General features: G+C 44.5%; 1 protein-coding gene and 1 long non-coding RNA gene across 3 annotated transcripts in view; one reads left to right on the top strand and one right to left on the bottom strand.

Moving 5' to 3' along the window:
* The window catches only part of EXOC4 (exocyst complex component 4), a 326,179-nt gene that overhangs the window by 4,185 nt on the left and 299,871 nt on the right, over positions 1-22,123 (top strand). For both annotated transcript variants that reach the window (XM_064421658.1, XM_064421659.1), the window contains exons 2-3: positions 14,694-14,883; positions 19,541-19,735. In XM_064421658.1, coding sequence (XP_064277728.1) covers positions 14,694-14,883; positions 19,541-19,735 — 385 coding nt within the window. The remainder of the gene's footprint in view (positions 1-14,693; positions 14,884-19,540; positions 19,736-22,123) is intronic.
* LOC135301502 (uncharacterized) lies at positions 1,360-4,004 on the bottom strand. Its single transcript, XR_010363226.1, has 3 exons — positions 3,910-4,004; positions 2,232-2,331; positions 1,360-1,723 (listed from the first exon to the last, which is right to left on the bottom strand). It is a non-coding gene; the product is annotated as an uncharacterized LOC135301502 (long non-coding RNA).

The following is a 22,123-nucleotide window of genomic DNA, read 5'->3' as shown; positions in this document are numbered from 1 at the left end:
CAAATTTGGCTCACCTGCTGGAGGACAAGTGGGGAATATTTTCTTTTATGACTCAGAGGACAAACACGTGTTTGTATATTGATTTTTCTTAACCTTTTGTTTTGTTGGTAGCTGATTGAAGCAGCTTTTGTATTCTGAAACAAGCAACCTGGCATTTAGCAAATGCTTTCTTCTTAAGACAGAGAGATCTTGTCAGATTTTTAATTGGTGAATGTGTCTGCTTTTTATTTATTGTTGGGCGTTTTTCTTCCCAATTAAAGGTTGCTATTTTTTAAAACTGGCCTTTAATAGCTTCTTTAATTGGGGGAAAACAAACTTCAGCAATGACTCCATAAGACCCCAGTGAAATTTTTGTGCTGAGCTTTCACAGAAGCAGATGCACCCAACAGATCTGTGCAGAAGTTGAGACTGCAGACAAAAAACCTGGACCATACTTTGTTTTTCACAAGTGGGATTCTTTTCCTTTAATGCTTGTGGTCATTATTTTTATTGTAAGTGAACTTGGTGAATAGATTTTTGCTAATGACCTGGCATTTGGTCTTCTCTGTGTCTAAAACAGTAGAGCTGAGATGCCAGTTTGTGATGGCGAGTGAGGAACAGCGATGTGGAGCTGGAGCATTTGAGAAATAGCTGCTACAAGGAATAAGCTCGAGTTATTCTGATTTGTAATGGTCTCTTAAAACCACTTTTATTGCAAATGGTGTTTTCCAGTGTTATAAAGGTAGCAGTTCTTCCACGAGAAAAGTACTTCAGAAATTCCCTGAAAATAAATTGTATATGGCAGAGTGTGGTTGTAAACTGTAAATTTCCTTGAAATGATCTCCAGACACTTGTATAAAATGTTTAGGTATTTTGCAAGTGTTGGGCTGTAGATTGATACAGACCCTTAGTTGCATTTAAAAATGAGTAAAAGAGCACATGTGAATACACAACCACATAGAAAAGGAGAAGAGGTGTGACTGTGCCAAGTTAAAAGCTCAAAGTACTTTATTTTCCAGCTCTTATTTTAGCTTTAGCCAGTGCAGAGCTGGAGTTTAACCCACCCTGGCAAAACTAGGAAGTGGAAATATTGAGTTTTGTTAGGAAATGATTGTGCTTTTAACTCTTTCAGAGGTGTTGCCTTCAACAGCTCTTGGTTCTGGTGCAGTTTTGAAACCTTCAGGTGAATGATGAAATTCCCCAAGCCTCCTGCTGCAGGTGTGATACCAAGGATGGGTTCGTGGTGCAGCGTGGAGAGTGGCTCCCAAAATATTCTTCATGCTTTAATGATCCAGGTGACAGATCTGAGTAGCACTGTCCAGCCTCTGCTCATGCCCATCTGGAAATTCTGATCCTTAGGGCTTTGACTTTCTCCTGGGAATGTGGTAATACATGGAATGGCTGATTTAATACTTGGATCTAAAATTAATTCTAAAGGAAGAGTTGGTCCCTGTGGTTTTCTGTAGGTGGAGACAGTCCTGGACAGGGTCTCACACAATGGGGTGGCAGCTGAGTCCCTCTGCTTGTGCCTGGAGGTGGCAGTGGCATCTCCTGGGGCTGTTTGCTGCCTCCATCCCTGTTCCCACCTGGAAAATGTGCAGCTGCTTGGTGTCCCTGGGGTTTTCCTGTGTGTGGGATTGAAACTCTTCCTGTGCTGCTGTTGGAGCCATCTGAAGGAGGGGAATTCTCTTGAAGCCACTGCAGTCCAGTCTTTGTTTCAGAAGCCAGCTGATCACTCACTCCCCTGGCATCATTTGTATTGGGGTGAGCAAATTTGATTAAAGGTTGGTTAATTTAGCAAAATAAAGAATTCCCTGCTGGTATTTATTTAGATGGCTGAAGGCTGCTCAGCCTTTTTGCTGCATCTCTCCTGTACCCATCTGCAAGTCCTCAATGATAAAAAGATCACCAGCTTCTGTTGAAAATGCTCTAACCAACTGTGTAAACAGCATGAAAGATTAATGGAATGTAAGTAGAGGAGGAAAATGTTTTAAAATGCTCTGTTTGCTCTGGGTGCTTAACAGGATTGTGAACAGACTTGGTGCTGCTGTTCTTGTAGTGAGTTATTTCTTTGCACAAGGGAGAGGGAGTTCCCTGCAGGCTGAGTACCTTTGTTCCCCTTGGTGAGGGTGGAAGGTGCTGGCCTCAGGATTTCACTTATTTTTAAATTTATTATTTATAATTGTTCAATCACTTATCAGAATACCTCATTTCCCATGCCCATTGACTTGGACACTACAATTTTTGCTTACCTGCTTTCCAGCACCTCATGGTCTCTGTGAAGAAATATCTTTCCTGAATGCTTTAATTCATTTCCTCAAATCCAGAATTTCACAGGAACAATCCATTCACCTATGAAAATAATGAGAAAACATTCAATGTGTTGCTGCCAAGTTAAATTGTTAAATACCTTTTGGAGTCTTATTTTTTTTTCCTTCTGTCTGGCTTTGTTTTATAAGGACCCAAATTTACAGTGGTTTCCATGAGTCTCTGGAGAGGTTTCAAAACATGAATTATCAGATTATACACTTTGAGGTTAAATAGTGCTGGAAGCTGTAGATCACCCCATTTGGGACTTGTCTTTAAGACAACAGTTTTCAATTATAAAATTCAAATAAGTCCATTTAGTTTAATGAACCTGTGGAAATTTGTAGCTCAGTGGAGACACAGTGGGTTGAAGTAGAGTTGTTCTTGTCCCAGGGAGCTTTATAAAACATTTTCAATGTAATCTCTTGAAATGGAGCTGCTTGTGATGTCTTGTGGGGTGTAAGTCAGGAGGAAGAATTTGCGCTGAACTGCTCTGGACAGGCTCTTTTCCCCACAGAGGATGTTTTTACACCCATAAAAATAAAGTTGGAAGCAGGGGGGATATATGAGTAAACCCCTGAATTTCAGAATGGAGCCGATTTTATTCTGATTAGCACAGGGAATTAAATACTAATACGTTAAATGTGTTTAAAATGTGTCTTTGATCTCAGGTGTTGCTTGACATTTTCACAGCCAGGCCCAGTCCTTGAAATGATCAGTGTCAAAGCCACTGTGTGATGTTGTGTTTCCAGCTTTGAGGGAGGGAGGCAGTAACAAATGAGTGCATTTGTCATGGGTTATTGCTTACAGAGCACTTAAACGCATCTTCCACACCTCTGGGAAGTCAACACTCGATCCTCCCAACAACTTGCACTTCAAGCTCCCTCACTGCAGCAATTCCTGGGATCATTTTCAGTTTGACAGTGCCCGAGGAGCTCTCGGCTCACGGCAGCGTGTGCTGGGCAGTGAATGTGGGAGATGATCCCTCTCATCTCGGGTACCTTGTTCCCCCCTCACACACTGACCTCCCTTCTCAGGTATTTTGTTCCTCACACACTGACCTTTCCTCCCTTCTCGGGTACCTTGTTCCTCACACACTGACCTCCCTTCTCAGGTATTTTGTTCCTCACACACTGACCTCTCCTCCCTTCTCGGGTACCATGTTCCCTCACACACTGACCTTTCCTCCGTTTTCGGGTACCTGGTTCCCCTCACACACTGATTTCTCCTCCCTTCTCGGGTACTTTGTTCCCCCCTCACACACTGACCTCCCTTCTCAGGTATTTTGTTCCTCACACACTGACCTCCCTTCTCGGGCACCTTGTTCCCCTCCTCACAGACTGATCTCTCCTCTCTTCTCGGGCACCTTGTTCCCCTCACACACTGATCTCTCTTCTCGGGCACCTTGTTCCCCTCACACACTGATCTCTCTTCTCGGGCACCTTGTTCCCCTCACACACTGATCTCTCCTCCATTCTCGGATACCTCGTTTCCCCCCCTCACACACTGACCTCTCTCCCTTCTCGGATACCTCGTTTCCCCCCTCACACAATGACCTCTCCTCCATTCTCGGGTGCCTTGTTCCGTCCCTCACACACTGATCTCTCTTCCTTTCTCGGGTACCTTGTTTCCCCCTCACACGCTGACCTCTCTCCCTTCCCCGCTGCTGTTCCCGGCTCCCGGCGTTCCCGCCTGGCGGAGCCGCTGCCCTCGGGCTCGGTGCCGCTCTCTCCTGTGGCTGTTCCCAACCTCGGCTGTCGGAGCACCACAAATGCTACAGCGATCACAAGGGCTCGACCCCAAATGAGAAAGCAAGTGCTGGAATTATTGGGTGGCCACGGCTATCAGCAATGGGAGTAACTGCATTCTAATATGTTTCATTTTACTCTGCTTTTTTTTTTTTCCTCTTACTTTTTAATGCTGAAGTTTCCTTGGCACATTGCAGCTGTTTCCTGCAGAGAGGAGACTGAGCTTTCTAGACATCCACAATGCTCTGCTGATATTATTATTTGTTGCTTCTAGCAACTGCTTCCTTTGTTTAACTCCACAAATCCTTTGTTGTTCACAATTGTCTTTTGGTGAAGGCTGTACTTTTCTGTACCTTGTTGTACTCTGGTTTGTATTTTAGTCCTTTGGTGTGGTGTAACACGGAGAATAACAAGACAAAATAATCCCCTTAATTTTCTTTCCTGAGGGGTGATTTTGATAGTTTTAATGCTCTACTGTGTATTTATTATCTGGACTGGTACAAGTATGATAATTATGTGATAATTATAACATGAATCCCCCTGTGCTGGGCACTGCTGAGGTCCTATCTCAAATCCTGAGGGCAGTTTTGGGCCCTCCATGATAAGGAGGACATTGAGGGGCTGGGGCAGGTCCAGAAGGGATTTGGGAAGGGTCTGGAGAACCAGGAAAAGCTGAGGGAGCTGGGAAGGGTCTGGAGAAGCAGGAAAAGCTGAGGGAGCTGGGAAGGGTCTGGAGAAGCAGGAGGGGCTGAGGGAGCTGGGAAGGGTCTGGAGAAGCAGGAGGGGCTGAGGGAGCTGGGCAGGGGCTGGAGAAGCAGGAGGGGCTGAGGGAGCTGGGAAGGGTCTGGAGAACCAGGAAAGCTGAGGGAGCTGGGAAGGGGCTGGAGAAGCAGGAGGGGCTGAGGGAGCTGGGAAGGGTCTGGAGAAGCAGGAGGGGCTGAGGGAGCTGGGAAGGGTCTGGAGAAGCAGGAGGGGCTGAGGGAGCTGGGCAGGGGCTGGAGAAGCAGGAGGGGCTGAGGGAGCTGGGAAGGGTCTGGAGAACCAGGAAAAGCTGAGGGAGCTGGGAAGGGTCTGGAGAAGCAGGAGGGGCTGAGGGAGCTGGGCAGGGTCTGGAGAAGCAGGAGGGGCTGAGGGAGCTGGGCAGGGTCTGGAGAAGCAGGAGGGGCTGAGGGAGCTGGGCAGGGGCTGAGCCTGGAGCAGAGGAGGCTCAGGGGCCCTGGTGGCTCTGCACAAGTCCCTGGCAGGAGGGGACAGCCGGGGGGGTCGGGCTGTGCTCCAGGGAACAGGGACAGGAGAGAGGGAACGGCCTCAGGCTGGGCCAGGGGAGGTTTAGATTTTGATAACATGAAAAATTCCTCCTGTGAAGGGCTGTCCAGGAGGACATTGAATCCCTCCTTTACTAGAGGGATTAAATAACCATGTGGATGTGGCATTTGGGGATGTGGGTCCGTGGTGACCTTGAAAGTGCTGGAGGAATAGTTTGACTTGATGAATTTGTGGGTCTTTTTCAGCCTTAATGTGATAAATTGTGAAACATATTCAGCAGGGTTTTTACAATACTTCTGTGTGGTACTTCCCCAGCATTTTTTACCTGCAGATTTCTGAGTGAGCAGTAAAAGAATTATTCTTTAACTGTCACCCAAACCATAAAACAGTGAAAACCTCACCCAATTTCTTTGGGAGGAACAGATCTTGTGTATCCCAGAAATTCTGGATTTTGCCCAGGGCCGCTGCTGTTAAACAGATTTTTGGTGTTTTTGCTGGAGGAACAGGTCAGTACATCAGTGAGTTCTGCCTTGGCCACACATGAAATGGAGCTGGAGCTTTGAGCAGGAGAAGCTTTCAGCCACACTGCTTTGAGCAGCTGGTACCACAAACTGTGTGTTTGGAGCTTCAAAGGTGTTCTAAAGTGAGGAACTGGGAGCCTCAACAAGGTGTGTGATACAGCACAGAGCACTTGGAGCAGGTGGTGGGAAGTTTACTGTGGATTCCTGTGAAAATGGGAGCTTTGTTTGATTCCCCCCCAGCGATTCAGAACTCAGTTCAATTGCACTTCACTAAAATGTTCTTCTTCCTGATCAGATGAGAACTGTTTAAATTTTATCAACTTGCCTTTTTTTTTTTTGGTGGTGGTGTTTCCCACTGTCTTTAATGAGTATTTTCATTTGAATGAGCGATGCTGAGTGAAGAAAAGTGAATTGCATTGCTCAAAGAACTCTGATCCAGAAGGAAAAGAGGATTATTCCTGGATTTCCAAGCTGCATCTGTGCATCTTGTAATACTCTTTTCTTCCTTTAACCACAAATATTTGCATAAGTCTGTTGTGATGTTGGGTAGCAGAATTAAAAAGGCTTTTAGAGGGACACAAAGACATTGAACACCCACAGTTTGTGGTCAAAACCAGCAGGGTCTTCAACCCTCCTTTCCTGTAAGAATTATCTGGTCCTAACTGAGCTTTAATTTCCTAAAACTTGTATTTGCATTATCTGTTCCTTCAGTTTTGCTTGATAAAAAAGAAACTGCAGAAGCATAATGCCCACATACTGTTACTGCAATGTTCTTCCTGTGAAACAAATTTTCTAGTCAGGAAATGGATAATTAAGCCTCAGTTTGCCATCCCTAGCTTAGCAGTAATCACACTTAACAGGGCTGGCCCTAGGGCAGGGAAAATAGGCAGGCAGTTATCCACCCATCCTGGCTGGAGGCATCAGGAAAAGCAAATTTACAGAAATGAAACATTTATTATTCATTAATGTTAACAGTTTTCTCTTAAAAATTGACATAATCTAATTTTCTTGGTGTTTTATTGGGCAGGTAGGAAGCTGACAGCGGGCTGGCAAAAGGAATTGCTCATCTGCACTAGAAAACAGAGAAAAAATATAATACAAACTGTGTGGGGGGAAAATGAGTCCTCAGAGTAAAGAGAAATTCTTGCTGAATCTCAAATCTGATTCCTGCTCCAAGTGTAATTGTGAAGTTGATGCCTGTAAATGGATCATCTTAAAGGTTATAGCTGAATTTTTTGCCACGGTGCAAAATATAAGGGGGTGGGGGGCAGCAAAATGCAGGATTTGGTGGAAAAAATACTCCTGTGAAGGGAATGAAGTGACAGGGGATGAGATGAAGTAGGGGGGGTGTGGATGGCACCGCAAATTCAGGTTCACAACGCTGAGTTTGTGCGTGCTCCAAAGGTATTCAGCACCTTTCCAACCTAAATGGGGATGGACTGTGGGCATTTGGAGCTTGAAAATTCATGGATTTGTCTCTACCTGAGCTGTTTTTGTTGTTGATCCTTGTAGAATGAAAGAGAGGGGAAAATGGGACAAAGGGGATGGCTTTATGGTAAGGGAGGTTGGATTTATGAGATTTAAAGAAGAAATTCTTGGCTGAGAGGGTCGGGAGGGGATGGGATGGCATTCCCAGAGCAGCTGGGGCTGCCCCTGGATCCCTGGCAGTGTCCAAGGCCAGGTTGGACATTGGGGCTGGAGCAGCCTGGGACGGTGGGAGGTGTCCCTGCCCATGGTTTGGGTTGGAATCTTTAAGGTCCCTTCCCACCCAAACCATTCCATGGAGAGCTGCTTTTCCAGTGCTTCAATCTGAGTATATTCACAGGGTGTTGTGTGCTAAAACTGAATCTTCCCCATCAAACTGGAAACAGACTTGCAGATAGAGGTGGAGGAGACTCCAGATTTGTTTAGAAACCCGTTTTTTTCCCACATTTGCTCTGGACATCTATGTGAACAAAATACTCCATCCTCTGGAAGGTTTGTGGTTTGGCAACACCTGCTGAGCTCTTTGGACCTGTGACTGCCTGTGGGACCTGCCATGGTGCCAGGAAAAGCATTTCACAGAATTCCCAGAATGGCTGGGTTGGGAGAGACCTTCCAGCCCATGGAGTCCAACAGCTCAGGCAGAGCCTGGCCCCAGTGCCACATCCAGGCTGCTCAAACACCCCCAGGGATGGTGCCTGCACCCCCTCCCCGGGCAGCCATCCCAGAGCTTTATCCCCTGCTGGAAAAGCTTTTTCCTGCTCTCCAGCCTGAATTTCCCTCGGCCCAGCCCGGGGCTGTGCTGTGGCTGTGTCAGTGCTGCTGGAGGCAGAGCCCAGCCCAGCTGAGCACAGGCACCTTTCAGGAGCTGGGCAGAGCTGGGGGCAGCCCTGAGGCTCCTTTTCTCCAGGGGAGCACCCCCAGCTCCCTCAGGGCTCCTCTCAGGTTTGTGTCCCCAGCCCCTCTCCAGCCTCGCTGTCCCCTCTGGATGTGCTCAGTGTCCCCAGGTCCTTCCCAAGCACTCGAGGTGTGACCCCAGCAGTGCCAGGGCAGGGCAGTGACCTCCCTGCTGCTGTGCCACCCCGTGCCTGGCACAGGCCAGCTGTCACTGCCTTTGGCCACCAGGGCACTCTGGCTCGTGCCCAGCCTGCTGTGGACAGCACCCCCAGGTCCCTTCCTGCCTGGGCACTGTCCCCAGCCTGTGGCACTTGTGGCCAAAGTGCAGGGCTGGGCACTTGGACTTGTTAAACTTCATTCAGTTTCCTGTGGGTATTCTCAGTTTGTGCTGAGCTCTTTGGTCTGGGGACTGAGCAGACAAATCTGGTGTGCATTTCATCCACATCAAAGCTCCTTTTGTAGGAGTTTGGTGCAGATAAGGTGCCCACATCTGTGGGAACAGGAGTGATACACAGAATAAAGATTAACCTGTGTGTGATGTGTGTTCTCTGGTGGCATCGACAATGTTAAATGCTGGTTTGAGGCTGGGATGCTTTTGAAGCTGGAAAGTAGAATTTTTACAGAGGGAGGTGAGTGGTTTCGTAGTTGTGCAGCTGATCATCCCTCTAGCATTGCTGTGCCCCTGGAGTTATCTGTTGTGCCACATGACGAGTGGTACAATGGTGTTTGTTTTCTTTTGCTGCTGACTAGCTCAGTAAACATCGTGTTCTCTCAGCTCCCAACAATAACAGAAGTGTATTAGCTTGTGGAGGTATGATAACTTATTTTCTGTCCTTTTACAGCATCTGCCTGTTGTTCTCTTGTGTTGTTTGAATGCTGGAGAGGTTCCTTTTTCTTCCTTTCCTTTCCAAATTAGTGTATCACAGTGTGGGAGTAATTTTGGACAGAAGATGAGACTGGGTGGTAGTTGTTCATTGGGCACATGCACATCTGGGCCAGATCTGTGGAAAGCATTGATTTGTCAAAGCACAAAGAGATATCCAACATTGCCTGTAGTGTGAAATATCTTCCTGCAGAGTGCATGGAGTGTGCTGGTGTTAGATGTTGCTGGGACCAGATAAATTACTTTGGTTTGTAGAGAAAAATTTCTTTTATCCCTGCAGAATGGATGGCATTTTTGAAGCTCTGTCTGTATTTCTGTGGTAAATCCACACCACAATTTTATAAAAATGAGACATGGTGTGACTTCCTTCAAGAGGTACAGAATAGCTGGGATTGAAAGGGACCTTAAAATCCATCCAGTTCAATGGGCAGGGACACCTGGGTTTTTCACCTGCTTCTGAGTACTTAGTTGAGCATTTATAATAAGTATGTAAATCAAAAATCTTGCCTTTCTCTTCACTAAAAAGTGAATTATCCTTTAGCTTTTGATGCCTACAGTTTGTGTAGCTGCTTCAAGTGGACAGGTGAGAGTAAATTCCATCTTCTGGCTTGTGGCACTCTGTCCCTTCACCTGAGCTGCTGAGAGAGGAAGATTCTTGGAGAGCTTGGAGTTGATTCAGGTTTTTAGAGAGGTGCAGTCTTGTGCAGAGTGGTGTGGCTGGGAGTTATATATATATAAATGTGAGCACTTTTTCCTGTGTATTTTCATTTGGAAATGAGCTATTCCTGGCTTTCGTGTGAGCTGTTGGAGGAAGCAGTTGAAGGTTTTGGGTGTCTGCACAATGACAGGGCTTCAGGACTCCTGAAAAAATCTCTCCATCTCTTCCCTCTGCTCATTGGGTTGGGTGCAGGAGAAATAGGAGATGAAAAATGCTTGTGACCTACAGATCAACTTCTACTAAAATGAATAGTCCCAAAGGACTTTTTTTATTAATCTAATTCCAGTGTAAATTCAGTGACCTCAGGGAAATAACAAGGTTCATTTATTTTCTCCTGAGGAAAGTGCTGTACATCCCATGATAAAAACATTCCAGGATTGTGTCTGATCATCTTCTCTTCCATCCTGTCTTCCATCTGTGGGAGTGACTCCAGTGAATGAAGCATTTTGCTCTTGTGTAATCTGTATTTTTAACTGTGTAAAATCAGAAGTCCGTGAGATTTGGCTCAATGAATTTCTGTTTCACCGTAGCATAAAAATGTCTCTCAGCAGACTCACAGCCAGTTGGAATTATTGTAATCCTGGTGAGCTCTTGCTAATGAGACAGGCATCTGCAGCCATCCAGCTGCCAAGTACAAATTCCAGGTATCTTACAGAGGAGGAGGAGGATTCTCATTTGGAAAAAATCAAAATTAAAAAAGGAGTTAACTGCTCAGCAATTCCTCCTGGAAACCCCCACCGAGTTCATCATCTGCTGCTTGGGATCTAAACTGATTTTCCTTCTGTTTGTCCTCTGTTTGGGATATTTTCCAGGGAGTTCTGAAATGCTGATGTATATTTATCATTGTTTCATAATCCTGTCCTGTTTTGTGATTCCCCCTTCAAAGTTCTTCCTGCAAAGTTCCTTTCCCAAACAATTTGGATCCTTTCTGTTTGACAAACACTGTGTTGACTTTTCTTCTTCCTTGCAACACATTTTAATAGGACTAAAATAAGCAGAGATGCCCTTGGCTTACTTTTCTGCAGTGTTAGCAGGAGCATGGATAATCTCAAGAATATTAACTATTCCTTGCTGTTCTCTTCTTTTTCTGGGTAGAGCAAGAAAAAGAAATGGCTCCTGTACCATGAGACTTAGATGGGAAATTCAAGTGTACAAAGTTTCAAATTCCAAGTGATTAATCCAGATTCATTATCACTGGAAATAACCAGATCCTGAACCCAAAACTTTACATTTCTGAAACTTACTGTGTTTTTCAGTAAAATGAAGGGGGGAAAAAAAAAAGCTCTTACTTTTTCTATTTGGGCCTTGGGTTTTGGTTTAAATTCTTACCCATATAGGAAATAATCTACAGGTGTTTAAGGAAAATTCAAGTGAGTGGAGGGCTAAGAAAAAAACCTGTTGAGGAAATTTTGTTGTTGTGTGGAATTTTTTATCCTTTTTGGTGTAGAATGTGATGCCTGGGAACATTTAGTGGTGGCCTTGGCAGTGCTGGGTTAATGGTTGGACTCCATGATCTTGGAGGTCTTTTCCAACTTTAATAATTCTGTGATGGTTTGAACCAGAACAGATTAAAGGACTGTAAATAAATACAAACTTTCTGGTCAGAATATGAATGTGGTATTTTTAGTGGTGGTTATTCCCACAGTATATTCCCAAACCAGGTAATTAAGTGTCGTGGTTTTGGTTTGTTAATTTGAGATTCCATTACTTTTTAGATTTCTTAGTTAATGTGCTAATAATTAGTGTGCTAGGTTTGGTGCTGGTTAATTACTAATGTACTTAATATTTGTTGTGAGGTAGGATTAGGAGAAAGGTAAAATAGGTTTAAAATTTTAAAAGGGTATGAAGAAAAATTTATTAATAGTAACTAAAAGAGTAATAAGAATTAAAGCAAAAGCAGGATGTTCCCAATACAGGTGCTTATTCTGCATCCAACAGGGGCAGCTGGAAATCCTGGAACCTGAAACTTTGGTTCATCTGCCCTTTTGAGGGTGAGAGGAGACCAGAACTGTGCGTGCTCATTATGATCTCACTGGGAATAATCTGGTGGGATCTCCAAGGCTTCTGCTTTCCAGCTGTCCTGGCTTTGTCCTTCTGAAATTAAGGGGCTCTCAGGCAAAGATGTGGGAATAAGAGTAACAGTTCTTTACTAGGAAAATTAAAAATACAGATGCAATAGTACAAAAGTTTTTGGGGTTTCTGAGATAGGCACTGCTGGGACCTCTCAGGCTTCACAAAGCTCTGCTTTGCTGGGCAGGTGTTTTTAGCAAAATCTATTTTTCCTATAGACAGGACAAGCTGAATTCAATGCAAGGACAAAAAGACTGGGCAACACAATATAAATCTGCTTCAAAACTAAGGCTGGGATTTGTCAGGAAGCCTGGGTTGGATGGGAATTTGCTGGAGCAGTGGAATCCTCGTGGCATCCTCTGACATGAGCAATGTAGTCTTACCTTTGGAGAGAGATCTTCAGCCTTTGTAACCAACTGCTGACGGATTCTGTGGCAAATCCAGAATTGTGAAATCAAATTTGGTTTGATTCAAACTACCAACTTTCCTAGTCTGTGCTAATTTGGTCCTGCTGCTCCCGTGTCTGTCTCCATGGAGGATTCTCCTGCGATCTGTGCCGCAGGTCACAGAGGATGGATGTTTCCATTAACTGCTGGGACAGGCAGCTCCAAACTCAAACAGAATATCGATTCCTGAGTTGGATATTCCTTGTGTCCTGTGTAGCCATGCTGAAGAACATCCTTCCAGCAGAAATAGGCAGTTCTTCACAAACAAAATGGATTTATCTGCAAGGGCTCCTAACAGAGGATGACTTTCTGCCAGCCTTGCACGTGATTTTCATTTTAGTCGTGGAATGGTTAGGATTGGAAGATGGTCATGGGCAGGGAGCCTTTCACTAAAATTTATATTTTCTGGCCCCTGTGCAACCTTGTCCAGTGTTCCTACTTCTCAGAGCCTTTTTAAAGAGCTTTGGCTAAAATATAATTTAATTTTTTTTGAAAAGCTGATATAAGACACAAGTAAAAGTTGTGGGAGCAGAATATTAACGTAATGGCATGAGAAAGGATTCCCCTTTCTGTAGCTACCATGCAGCATGGAACAAGAAATGCAATGAGTTTTATGCTTTGCATGAAGCTGCTTTGAGGGGAGACTCTGGGGGGCTGCAGCTTCTTCAGGAGGGGCAGCTCTGATCTCTGCTCTCTGTGACAGGGACAGGTCCTGAGGGACTTTATTTCAGTTGTGTGCAGGTACTTCAGAGGTACCTGGGGCTGTGTCACGGGAGGTTGAGGTTGGATATCAGGAAAAGGTTCTTGCTGCTCTTTCTGGGAGTTTTATCCTCTCAAGGGGAGAAAATTGCATTGATTCTGGAATAGAAATCTGGAGTGACATCGAGAAGCGTTGAGCTATGTTCAGTTTCACAGAGGTTTCAGCAGTTTTGTTGCAATCTCAAGCTTAATTGATTTAAATAAAAAGAATCTTACTACATGATGTTAAAGGTTAAAATAATTGAGGGAGGAAATAGGGTCATGGGGCCTTTTCTTGTTTTATTGGGGTATGTTTGAACACTGACTGTGGAAGACCTGGATAGATTTGTGATGGGTTTCTCTGTGTCCCTGTGACATCCCTTACCTTTGGCAGGTAAGTTAGAGGAACTACAACACTGCACAAGTTGCACTGACTCCCAAGACTAAAGTTAGGATTTTTTTCCTTATAGCTCTTCATAAATAATAAATAAAAAAATATTTCAGATATTACATTCTGCCTGTATTAATGACTGTCTGGTAATGATAATAAATCAAGAAATATTTCAGATATTGCATTGTGCCTGTATTAATGACTGTCTGGCAATGTGATAACCAGCAGAGAACTTCCCCTGAAAAGGGAAAAGAAAAGTTCTGAAGGCGTGGGAATCAGAAAAATAGAAACTTCCATAGACACGGAAGGGTTTGATTTGCAGCCTTGGGAGAAGCTTGAATTGATGTAAAAATACAGTACAAAATGGGTAGACAATCTCCATATTGCATTCTACTTTGGCACAACAAGAGGAGCAGCAATTGAGATAAAAATTGTTTTTTCTTTCTCCAAGGTTCCTTGCTGCGATTCCCAGAAAATCTTTGGGAAGTTGTGCCTTGCTTTTCTCTGTGAAGAGAAATGCGGCCGTAGGTGATAGGGTAGAAAAGCAAAATAAACCCTGTAGTAACTGTTCATTGGTTTAGAAAGTTCTATATTGCCTTGTGATGAAGAAACTCGTGACTACTCTTGAGCTATGGCCAACTGCTTGCTCCTTTAAAATCTCACAGCCTCTGAGACAGGTATTTATTTGAGCAATAAATTGTTCTCAGCCTGAAAGTAGTCCCATCCTGTGGTGTTCACCTGCCCTCTGAACAGAGAGAAGCTGTGAGACAAACAGAGAAGAAGGAAAACATAATCCTTATCTCGCTTGCTGTGCTAAGGTGGAATGCAAAATGGGGATTGTTTACCCAAAAGTGAGGATGTTTTGTTCTCTTGGCGTATCAGGGCCAAGAGTTGTGTGTGTGTCGGACTGTCACGGGAGAGTCACGAGAGAGAATCGAGATGAGTGCAGTTGTGAGCAAGAGTGAGTGCAAGGCAGATTCAGTTTAGATATAATTTATGTCATATAGAATAAGAAAGTAATTATTTAGCCTTCTGATGATGGAGTCAGATGCATCATTCTCTCTCCTTCATCAAGGGTCACCCATGCAGTCATACCATCCCTTCATTACAAGTGGCAATGATAATAATATGAAGGGTTTAAAAACTGAGTAATAAACCACAGTATTGATGGCTTTTATTTTCTCACAGTGCATTGATCTCTACCAAAAAAAAACTCCGAGTAACTCTTGCCATCTTGGTATCCTCAGGACTTTATCCACCAGCGATGACGTGGAGGACCGGGAGAACGAGAAGGGGCGGCTGGAGGAGGCGTACGAGAAGTGCGACCGCGACCTGGACGAGCTGATCGTGCAGCACTACACGGAGCTGACCACGGCCATCCGCACCTACCAGAGCATCACCGAGCGCATCACCAACTCCCGCAACAAGATCAAGCAGGTTCTGCCTTGGGGACGTGGATTGTGGAGTTTGTAGACGTTGTTTCTTGGGTTGGAAAGCCAGGTGTTTGATAGGGAAGGCAGGAGCCTCCACAGAAATGGAAAATGGAAATCCTTTCCCTATCAATATTATAATTTTGAAATTAAGGAGCTCTCAGGCAAAGATATTGGGATAGGAATAGCAGTTCTTTACTAGGAAAACTAAAAATACAAATGCAATAGTATAAACAAGAAAACAAACCACAGCCAGAGTCAGTTTAGGAGCTGAGCCCTGTGGGTCAGGGGGTGGCACAGTCCCATCCCGTGGGGGCTCAGCCCTCCTGCAGTGCCAGCTGTGCTTCTGCTGGAGCAGGGATCCTGCACAAGGCTGCAGTTTTCCTCTGCAGCTCCAGGGCTGCTGGAGATGGGCCTGCTCTTCCTCTGGCAATGCAGGGCAGGAGAAAGCTGCTCCTCTGGGAATGCAGTGGGCAAAGGCTGCTGTGCTGTTCCAGGCTCAGATTGGATCCAGGTAGGAATGCTTGGCTCCTGCCCTGGGCAGAGCATCTCCCCATGGGATGCTGGAATTGGATCAGCCCTGCAGGGACACTCAGTGGCCATGGACAGCAGAGATCTCCTGGAGGGAGGATTGGCTGTGGGAGAGATAAAGAAAACTGCCCCATGGACAGAGAGAACTGCCCCAGCTCTGACAGATGGGGACAGAACACACACCCCCAGCCACATCTTGCAACCCAAGACAGATTGTTATAGTGACAATATTAGTGACAGTGCCTTGTGTGCTTCACTGTACACAACAATTGATAAACGAAGCCATCAAAGAAGTTTTTTTCCATTCAAGAGAGAGGGGGAGATGTGGGAAGTGGATTTGCAGAGAATTCCCAAAGCCTGACAGATTTCTCACGTCTGTATGCAAAATTTGAGATGAGAAATGCTGACTTAGGAATGCCCTGGAACAGCACAGACATTGCTGAGAGAGAAATGGAACTGGGAACAACTTTCAAAGGGTGGCCTTAGAAATAAAACTGGATGCTTTGGAGAAACAGGACTGTGAGAGATGCATTGGAGTGGCACCCACAAGGGGTCATTTTAGATGATTGGCTTTAAGGCATTTACAGCACGGTGTGGCTAAAGCTGATAGAGCAATAAACACATTTTAATGTCTTGTAATTGGGAAATAGCTGACTTCTGATTGTGATGGGGTGAATTCTAATGTCTGCATGGTCTCACCCTTCACATGAGACTGAAAATGGAATCAAACTTGGATAAAACACCTCTCAGCTGCCCCATCTCTGGGTCACAAAAGAGCATAATCCAACATGTGTCAGCTCCACAGGCTGTGCTCCTGCTGCAGATCTCCTTTTTTCCTGGCTGCTGTTGTTTTATTAGTGGTTTTGCTACCAGTACCCACCAGTGATGGAAGCTCCAAGGTCCTGTTTTAAGCTTTTGTTTCTCTCTCTGTTTTTCCAGCTTCATTTGGAATGAAGTGGAGAAAGTGCTGTTACCACTAAATTCCCACCTGCAGTACTGTGTCCAACACTGTTGGAACGGGTCCAGAGGAGTCCCCAGGGCTGGAGCCAGGCTGGGAGAGCTGGGGGTGCTCACCTGGAGAAGGGAAGGCTCAAGGGAGAGCTTCCAGCACATTCCAGGGGCTCCAGGAGAGCTGCAGAGGGACTGGGGACAAGGGACAGGAGCCAGGGAATGGCTGCCAGTGCCAGAGGGCAGCCATGGATGGGATCTTGGCCATGAGGAATTGCTGGCTGGGCTGGAATTGCCAGAGCAGCTGGGGCTGCCCCTGATCCCTGCAGTGCCCAGGGCCAGGCTGGACACTGGGAGGTGTCCCTGCCATGGATGGGGATTTAAAGATGATTTTAATTCCCTTCAACCCCCCATCTTGGCATGACTCTATTCTAAGCTAGGTCTGAATACCAGTGACTCTGTCCCTACAGGACACTCCAGTCCTGCCATTGTCCCAAGCTGTGTCTTACTGGCAGCATTTTCTGTAGGATCTCCCTGAGATCAGAAGTTGTTACAAGTCAAACTGAGAGGTGGATGTGAAGCAGAAAGCTCTGCAGTGCCCCTGTTCATTTATTGTCTGGGCATGTTGCTCTCAGGTTTTTGAAGTCTCCAGGGCTGCTGAGCTCACACCTTTCCATCTCATCTTTTCATGTTTTGCTGTCTTGGCCTTCCGCTCCTGAACAGTCTGGGTGATTCATCATCTCGCTTTTTTGCTCACAGAATATGAATTTTGATGCTATTTCCAAGCTCAGCTGTGTCGTGTGAACGCCCATGAACTCTGTGCCCCCAAATCTTTCTGCATTTTGAGTGCTCACACTTTAGGGTGTAGTGCCAGTAAATAACTCTGGCACTCGTGGCAGGGGACTTGTTTGAGCTGCTCTGTCCCTGCAGCAGCAGATGAGTTTTTTGGGCTCTTATCTTGCACTTCCTCTGCAGCTTGCTGTACCTAAACTTTGCAAAATGGGCACCAAATTTTTCTTACTTTAGTTTGTTTCCTGGCTCTGTGGAACTCTCAGCTTAAAACCTTTCCCAGGAGTGCTTTAGGAGCTGCAAATTTTTACCCTTGGTGGGTTACATACTGACCCTTCTGGCTTTGAAAATTCATTTAACATTTTCAAAGAAAATGAGAGCGTTCTGCTGCTTTCCAAGGGTAAGAGTTCATTGCAGGATTTATGGACAAAGCTCAGCACTCTGAAAGCAGAGATCAATTCCACTAAATTTGAAATCAACTGTAGGCAGTGGCCTGGTTTCACACAGTGTGCAAAGCTTTGCAGAGGTCAGCACAAGCAGAGAGTGGTGTGACCTTTGGGTCCCACCTAGAACAATGACTGTGAGGGTGAGGGACCTTTTGGTATTTAAGTTTGCTTATTGGTTTTGGTCAATATGTATTGAAGTGGTTTTGACCTAATCTCACAGGAGGCCCCAGCTCTGCTTTGTCATCAATCTGTGTTACACTCCCAGGCTTGCTCTTCGTGTTCCCCTCTGGGCAGGGTGGGAGCTGTACAAGTGACAGATATTCCAGAGCCTTCTAGGGATCTGCAGTCAATTCTTGTGTGAATTCCTGGTGGGAATGGTTTCGTTTTGGGCTTACCTACAGAGGTGTTGCCTCTGTAAAACTGAATTATGAAGCAGAATCAATTTGGGCTCCCAAGGGGAGGTTTTTTTTAAAAAATCTGCTGTTCATTCCTTGCCCTGCTCCCAGATGTGGAGGGAGTTGATGATCTTTCTTGCAAGGACAGGAGCAGCAATGTCTGGTGAGATTCCTCCTGGCCCCATGATCGTTTTGCTGACCTAATTTGGCTCTCTGTAGCTGCAGTCCACTGATGAAGCTGTGCCAGGCCAGTGAAACATTTCAAATTAATGTATTGAACAGGGATCAGATGTGAAATGATCTCTGTGTGTGCTTTAGTTTGCCTCTGCTTTTTAAGACCCCCTCAGATGAGTTTTTTTTTTTTGCTGGCTGAGGATTTTACCATGCTTCTCTTTTCAGAAGGACATTTTGGAGTGCAGTTTGAAATCTCAAACTCTCCTGCCTCTGGACAGAGGCTGTTTTATGGAGCTGTTTTTATTTACCAGTGTCCACTATTGGTCCAATGATGTGTTTTTCACATTTTTTTTTTAACTGCCTACAGGTGAACAAGGTAGGAGAAAGTGCAGCTGAAGTGGGATTTGTGGAGTGCTTTGAAGGCTCATTATTTAAAAATAAATTGAAGGGCTCCTTCTGAGTGTCTCTCTTCATGTGTAATTCAGTGAGAGTTCAGCCTGAGAAAAGGTTGGACCCCAAGTATTCATAACTTATCACAAAACAAGAGTGGTGTGAAGGCAATGTGTGAAGCTGTGATGCTAATTGCTTCCACATTTTAGTATGGATTGTTGATTTGCATTAAGCAGGAAAAGCTAGGTTACACTGACCTTACCAGGGAGAGTCTGAAAGCAGGGAATGCTGTGAGTGGAGAGAATGGAGAAGGAAAACTCTTGGTGTTGCCTAAATGGAGAAAAATTAGAGATTTTGCCACTTGGATGATGGCATCAGGCTCAGAACCAAACTGCATGGTGCCACTAAAGGGTTTGTAATGGCTTGATAAATAATGGAAATGCTGATTTGAACTCATAAATGTTCTGATTAAATCTTCTCTTCCAAAAAAAAAAACTGGTATTGCTCAAATTATTGGGAAAATAGTTTTACTCTTAGCCGGTCTTGTTTCAGAGAAAAACCACCAAACTTGAAGAAAGGAGGAGACTGCCAAAAGATGTAATAGGCAGATGGAAAATGTTTGCAGCAGGAAAATTAGTGGTGGCTTATTTGCTTCCACAGAAAATTAGATTCTTGCTGTTTGCCAAAATACTGAATTGGTTCTTGGGAAACGGCTTTGGTTGTGGTTAACAGGATCTGGGTTTCATTGCTTTGTGGTACTTCAGTTAAATTTTCACTAGTGGTATAAAACTTGCATTAAAGAACATTTCACTATGAGAAAAGTTCCGTTTTTAGGGTCGGTAAAGTTCTCCTCAGCCAAGGCAGCACGAAGGAAATCAAATCTGCTTTTACCCTGGTGATATTTTGGGAATCCTTAACAAAGCAAAAGCGGGGAAGGGCTGCTCTCAGTTGCAGGGACTGATGTCATTAACCCTTTGCTGTGCTGCTGCAGGTGAAGGAGAACCTGCTGTCCTGCAAGATGCTGCTGCACTGCAAACGGGACGAGCTGCGCAAGCTGTGGATCGAGGGCATCGAGCACAAGCACGTCCTGAACCTGCTGGATGAGATTGAGAACATCAAGCAGGTCCCTCAGAAGCTGGAGCAGTGCATGGCCAGCAAGCGCTACCTCAACGCCACCGACATGCTGGTACCCCCTCTTTGTGTCCCCTCTTTGTGTCCCCTCTTTGTGTCCCCTCTTTGTGTCCCCTCTTTGTGTCCCCTCTTTGTGTCCCCTCTTTGTGTCCCCTCTTTGTGTCCCCTCTTTGTTACCCCCTTTTTCTGTCCCCCTTTTTCGGGCCCCGCTATGTCACTCTGATATTTTATGAAAATCTCTTTTGTTAGGATTTTCTCCTGAAGAGATGAGAAGTCTCAGAAAAGAAATGTAAACAATTAATTATCTGACTGGACTTTTTTTACCAGCAAGTGCATCTTTGATTGGTCCATGTGAGTTGTTTCTGCTTAATAACCAATCAAAGATGCATCTGTGTCAGACGCTGAGTGTCACGAGCTTCTCTTATTCATTCCTTTCTATTCCTTTCTAGCTTTCTGATAGATCCTTTCTATTCTTTTTTGTATACTTTTAGTATAGCATTTATTATAGTATAATAACAAATCAGTCTTCTGAAACATGGAGTCAAGATTCTCATCTCTTCCCTCATCCAGGGACCCTCAAACACAACCACACCTCTTTTTCTGGCTCCCCTGTGTCACCATGATACTTTATGAAAATCCCTTTGTTAGGATTTTCTCCTGAAGAGATGAGAAGTCTCAGAAAAGAAATGTAAACAATTAATTATCTGACTGGACTTTTTTAATCAGCAGATGCATCTTTGATTGGTCCATGTGAGTTGTTTCTACTTAATAACCAATCAAAGATCCAGCTGTGTTGGACTCTGAGAGTCAGGAGCTTTTGTTATTCATCCTTTCTAGCTTTCTGATAGATCCTTCCTATTCTTTTTAGTATAGTTTTAGTATAGCATTTTAATATAGTATAATTTCATAACATAATAAATGAGCCTTTTGAAACATGGAGTCAAGATTCTCATCTTGTCCTGGGACCCTCAAACACAACCACACCCCTTTTTTTGACCCCCCTATGCCACCCTGATATTTTATGAAAATCCCTTTGCTAGGATTTTCTCCTGAAGAGATGAGAAGCCTCAGAAAAGAAATGTAAACAATTAATTATCTGACTGGACTTTTTTTACCAGCAGATGCATCTTTGATTGGTCCATGTGAGTTGTTTCTACTTAATAACCAATCAAAGATCCAGCTGTGTTGGACTCTTGAGAGACAGGAGCTTTTGTTATTCGTCCTTTCTAGCTTTCTGATAGATCCTTTCTCTCTATTCCTTTTAGTATAGTTTTAATATAGCATTTTAATATAGTAAAATGTCATAATATAATAAATCAGCCTTCTGAAATATGGAGTCAAGATTCTCATCTCTTCCCTCGTCCAGGGATCCTTGAACACAACCACACCCCTTTTTTGTGCCCCCTTTTTTTGTTCCCCCTCTTTTGCCCCTTTTCCGTCCCTTTTCCCTCCCATCTCCTCCTTTTTCAGCGTCATGCTTTATTTCAAAATTAATTTTCCAGACTCCTGCCTGGGTCATAATTTCTTAAAATCTTACCAATTATTTCAAACCCTTTTTTATACTAGAAGGAGCTGTCCTGTGTCCCTCCTCTTTCATCCCCAGAATGCACTCACAACTTTGGTCATTATTCACAGGGGAGGTTCTTGCACAGTTTAGGTGGCTTTGCCTCATTGTCTGCATGAGAGGACAAAGGCTTAAGGTTTAGCTTGGGCATTAGGAGGAATGTCTTCACAGAAAGGGTGATCAGAGGTGGGCATGAACTGTCATGAGGGTTTGGAGTCCCCACTCCTGGAGGTGTCCATGGAATTCCTGGATGCAGTAGGTTGGACTTCACCATCTCAGACATCTTTTCCATCCAAATTAATTTTGTGACTCTGTGATTCTTTTCCCAGGGCTCTTGATTCTTTCTTCTTACTTCCAGCTCCTGGTTAATCTCTTTTTCTCCCTTCCTTCAAGTGTTTTTTCTCTTCAGTTCCATCTCTTTTGTTGGCTTGCCTTACAGTTCCAGTCTTGTCCAGCACAGTAAAATCAGGGTGCCCCTGATGAAGGAATGAGGGCATCTGACTCCACTGATGTATTAAACAATTGCTTTATTAAACTGTATTTATATTACATTATACTACACTATATTAAAGAGATGCTGTATACAAAGAATACTAAAGGAATGTATATACAAAGAATGCTAAAGAATACTGTCTCCCAACATTCAGGATACAGCTTTTTTCAATTGGCCAAGGAAACAAAACAATTCTCAGCAGAATCTAATTGACAAATCACTTCAGGTAAACAATCTCCCTAACTCATTCCACATGTGTAAAACAACAGGAGCAGAGAACAGAGACAAGAATTGTTTTTCTCTTCTTCTCTCTGTGCTTCTCCAGGAAAAAACTTTGAGAGAGAGAATTGTCTCTGTTCAGAGAATGTGAATGCCACAGTCCAGGA

The sequence above is a fragment of the Passer domesticus genome, chromosome 5 (assembly GCF_036417665.1).
Source record: "Passer domesticus isolate bPasDom1 chromosome 5, bPasDom1.hap1, whole genome shotgun sequence".
Classification (NCBI taxonomy): domain Eukaryota; kingdom Metazoa; phylum Chordata; class Aves; order Passeriformes; family Passeridae; genus Passer; species Passer domesticus.
Note: the sequence above shows the minus strand (reverse complement) of the source record. Positions and strands in the feature narration are given on the sequence as shown.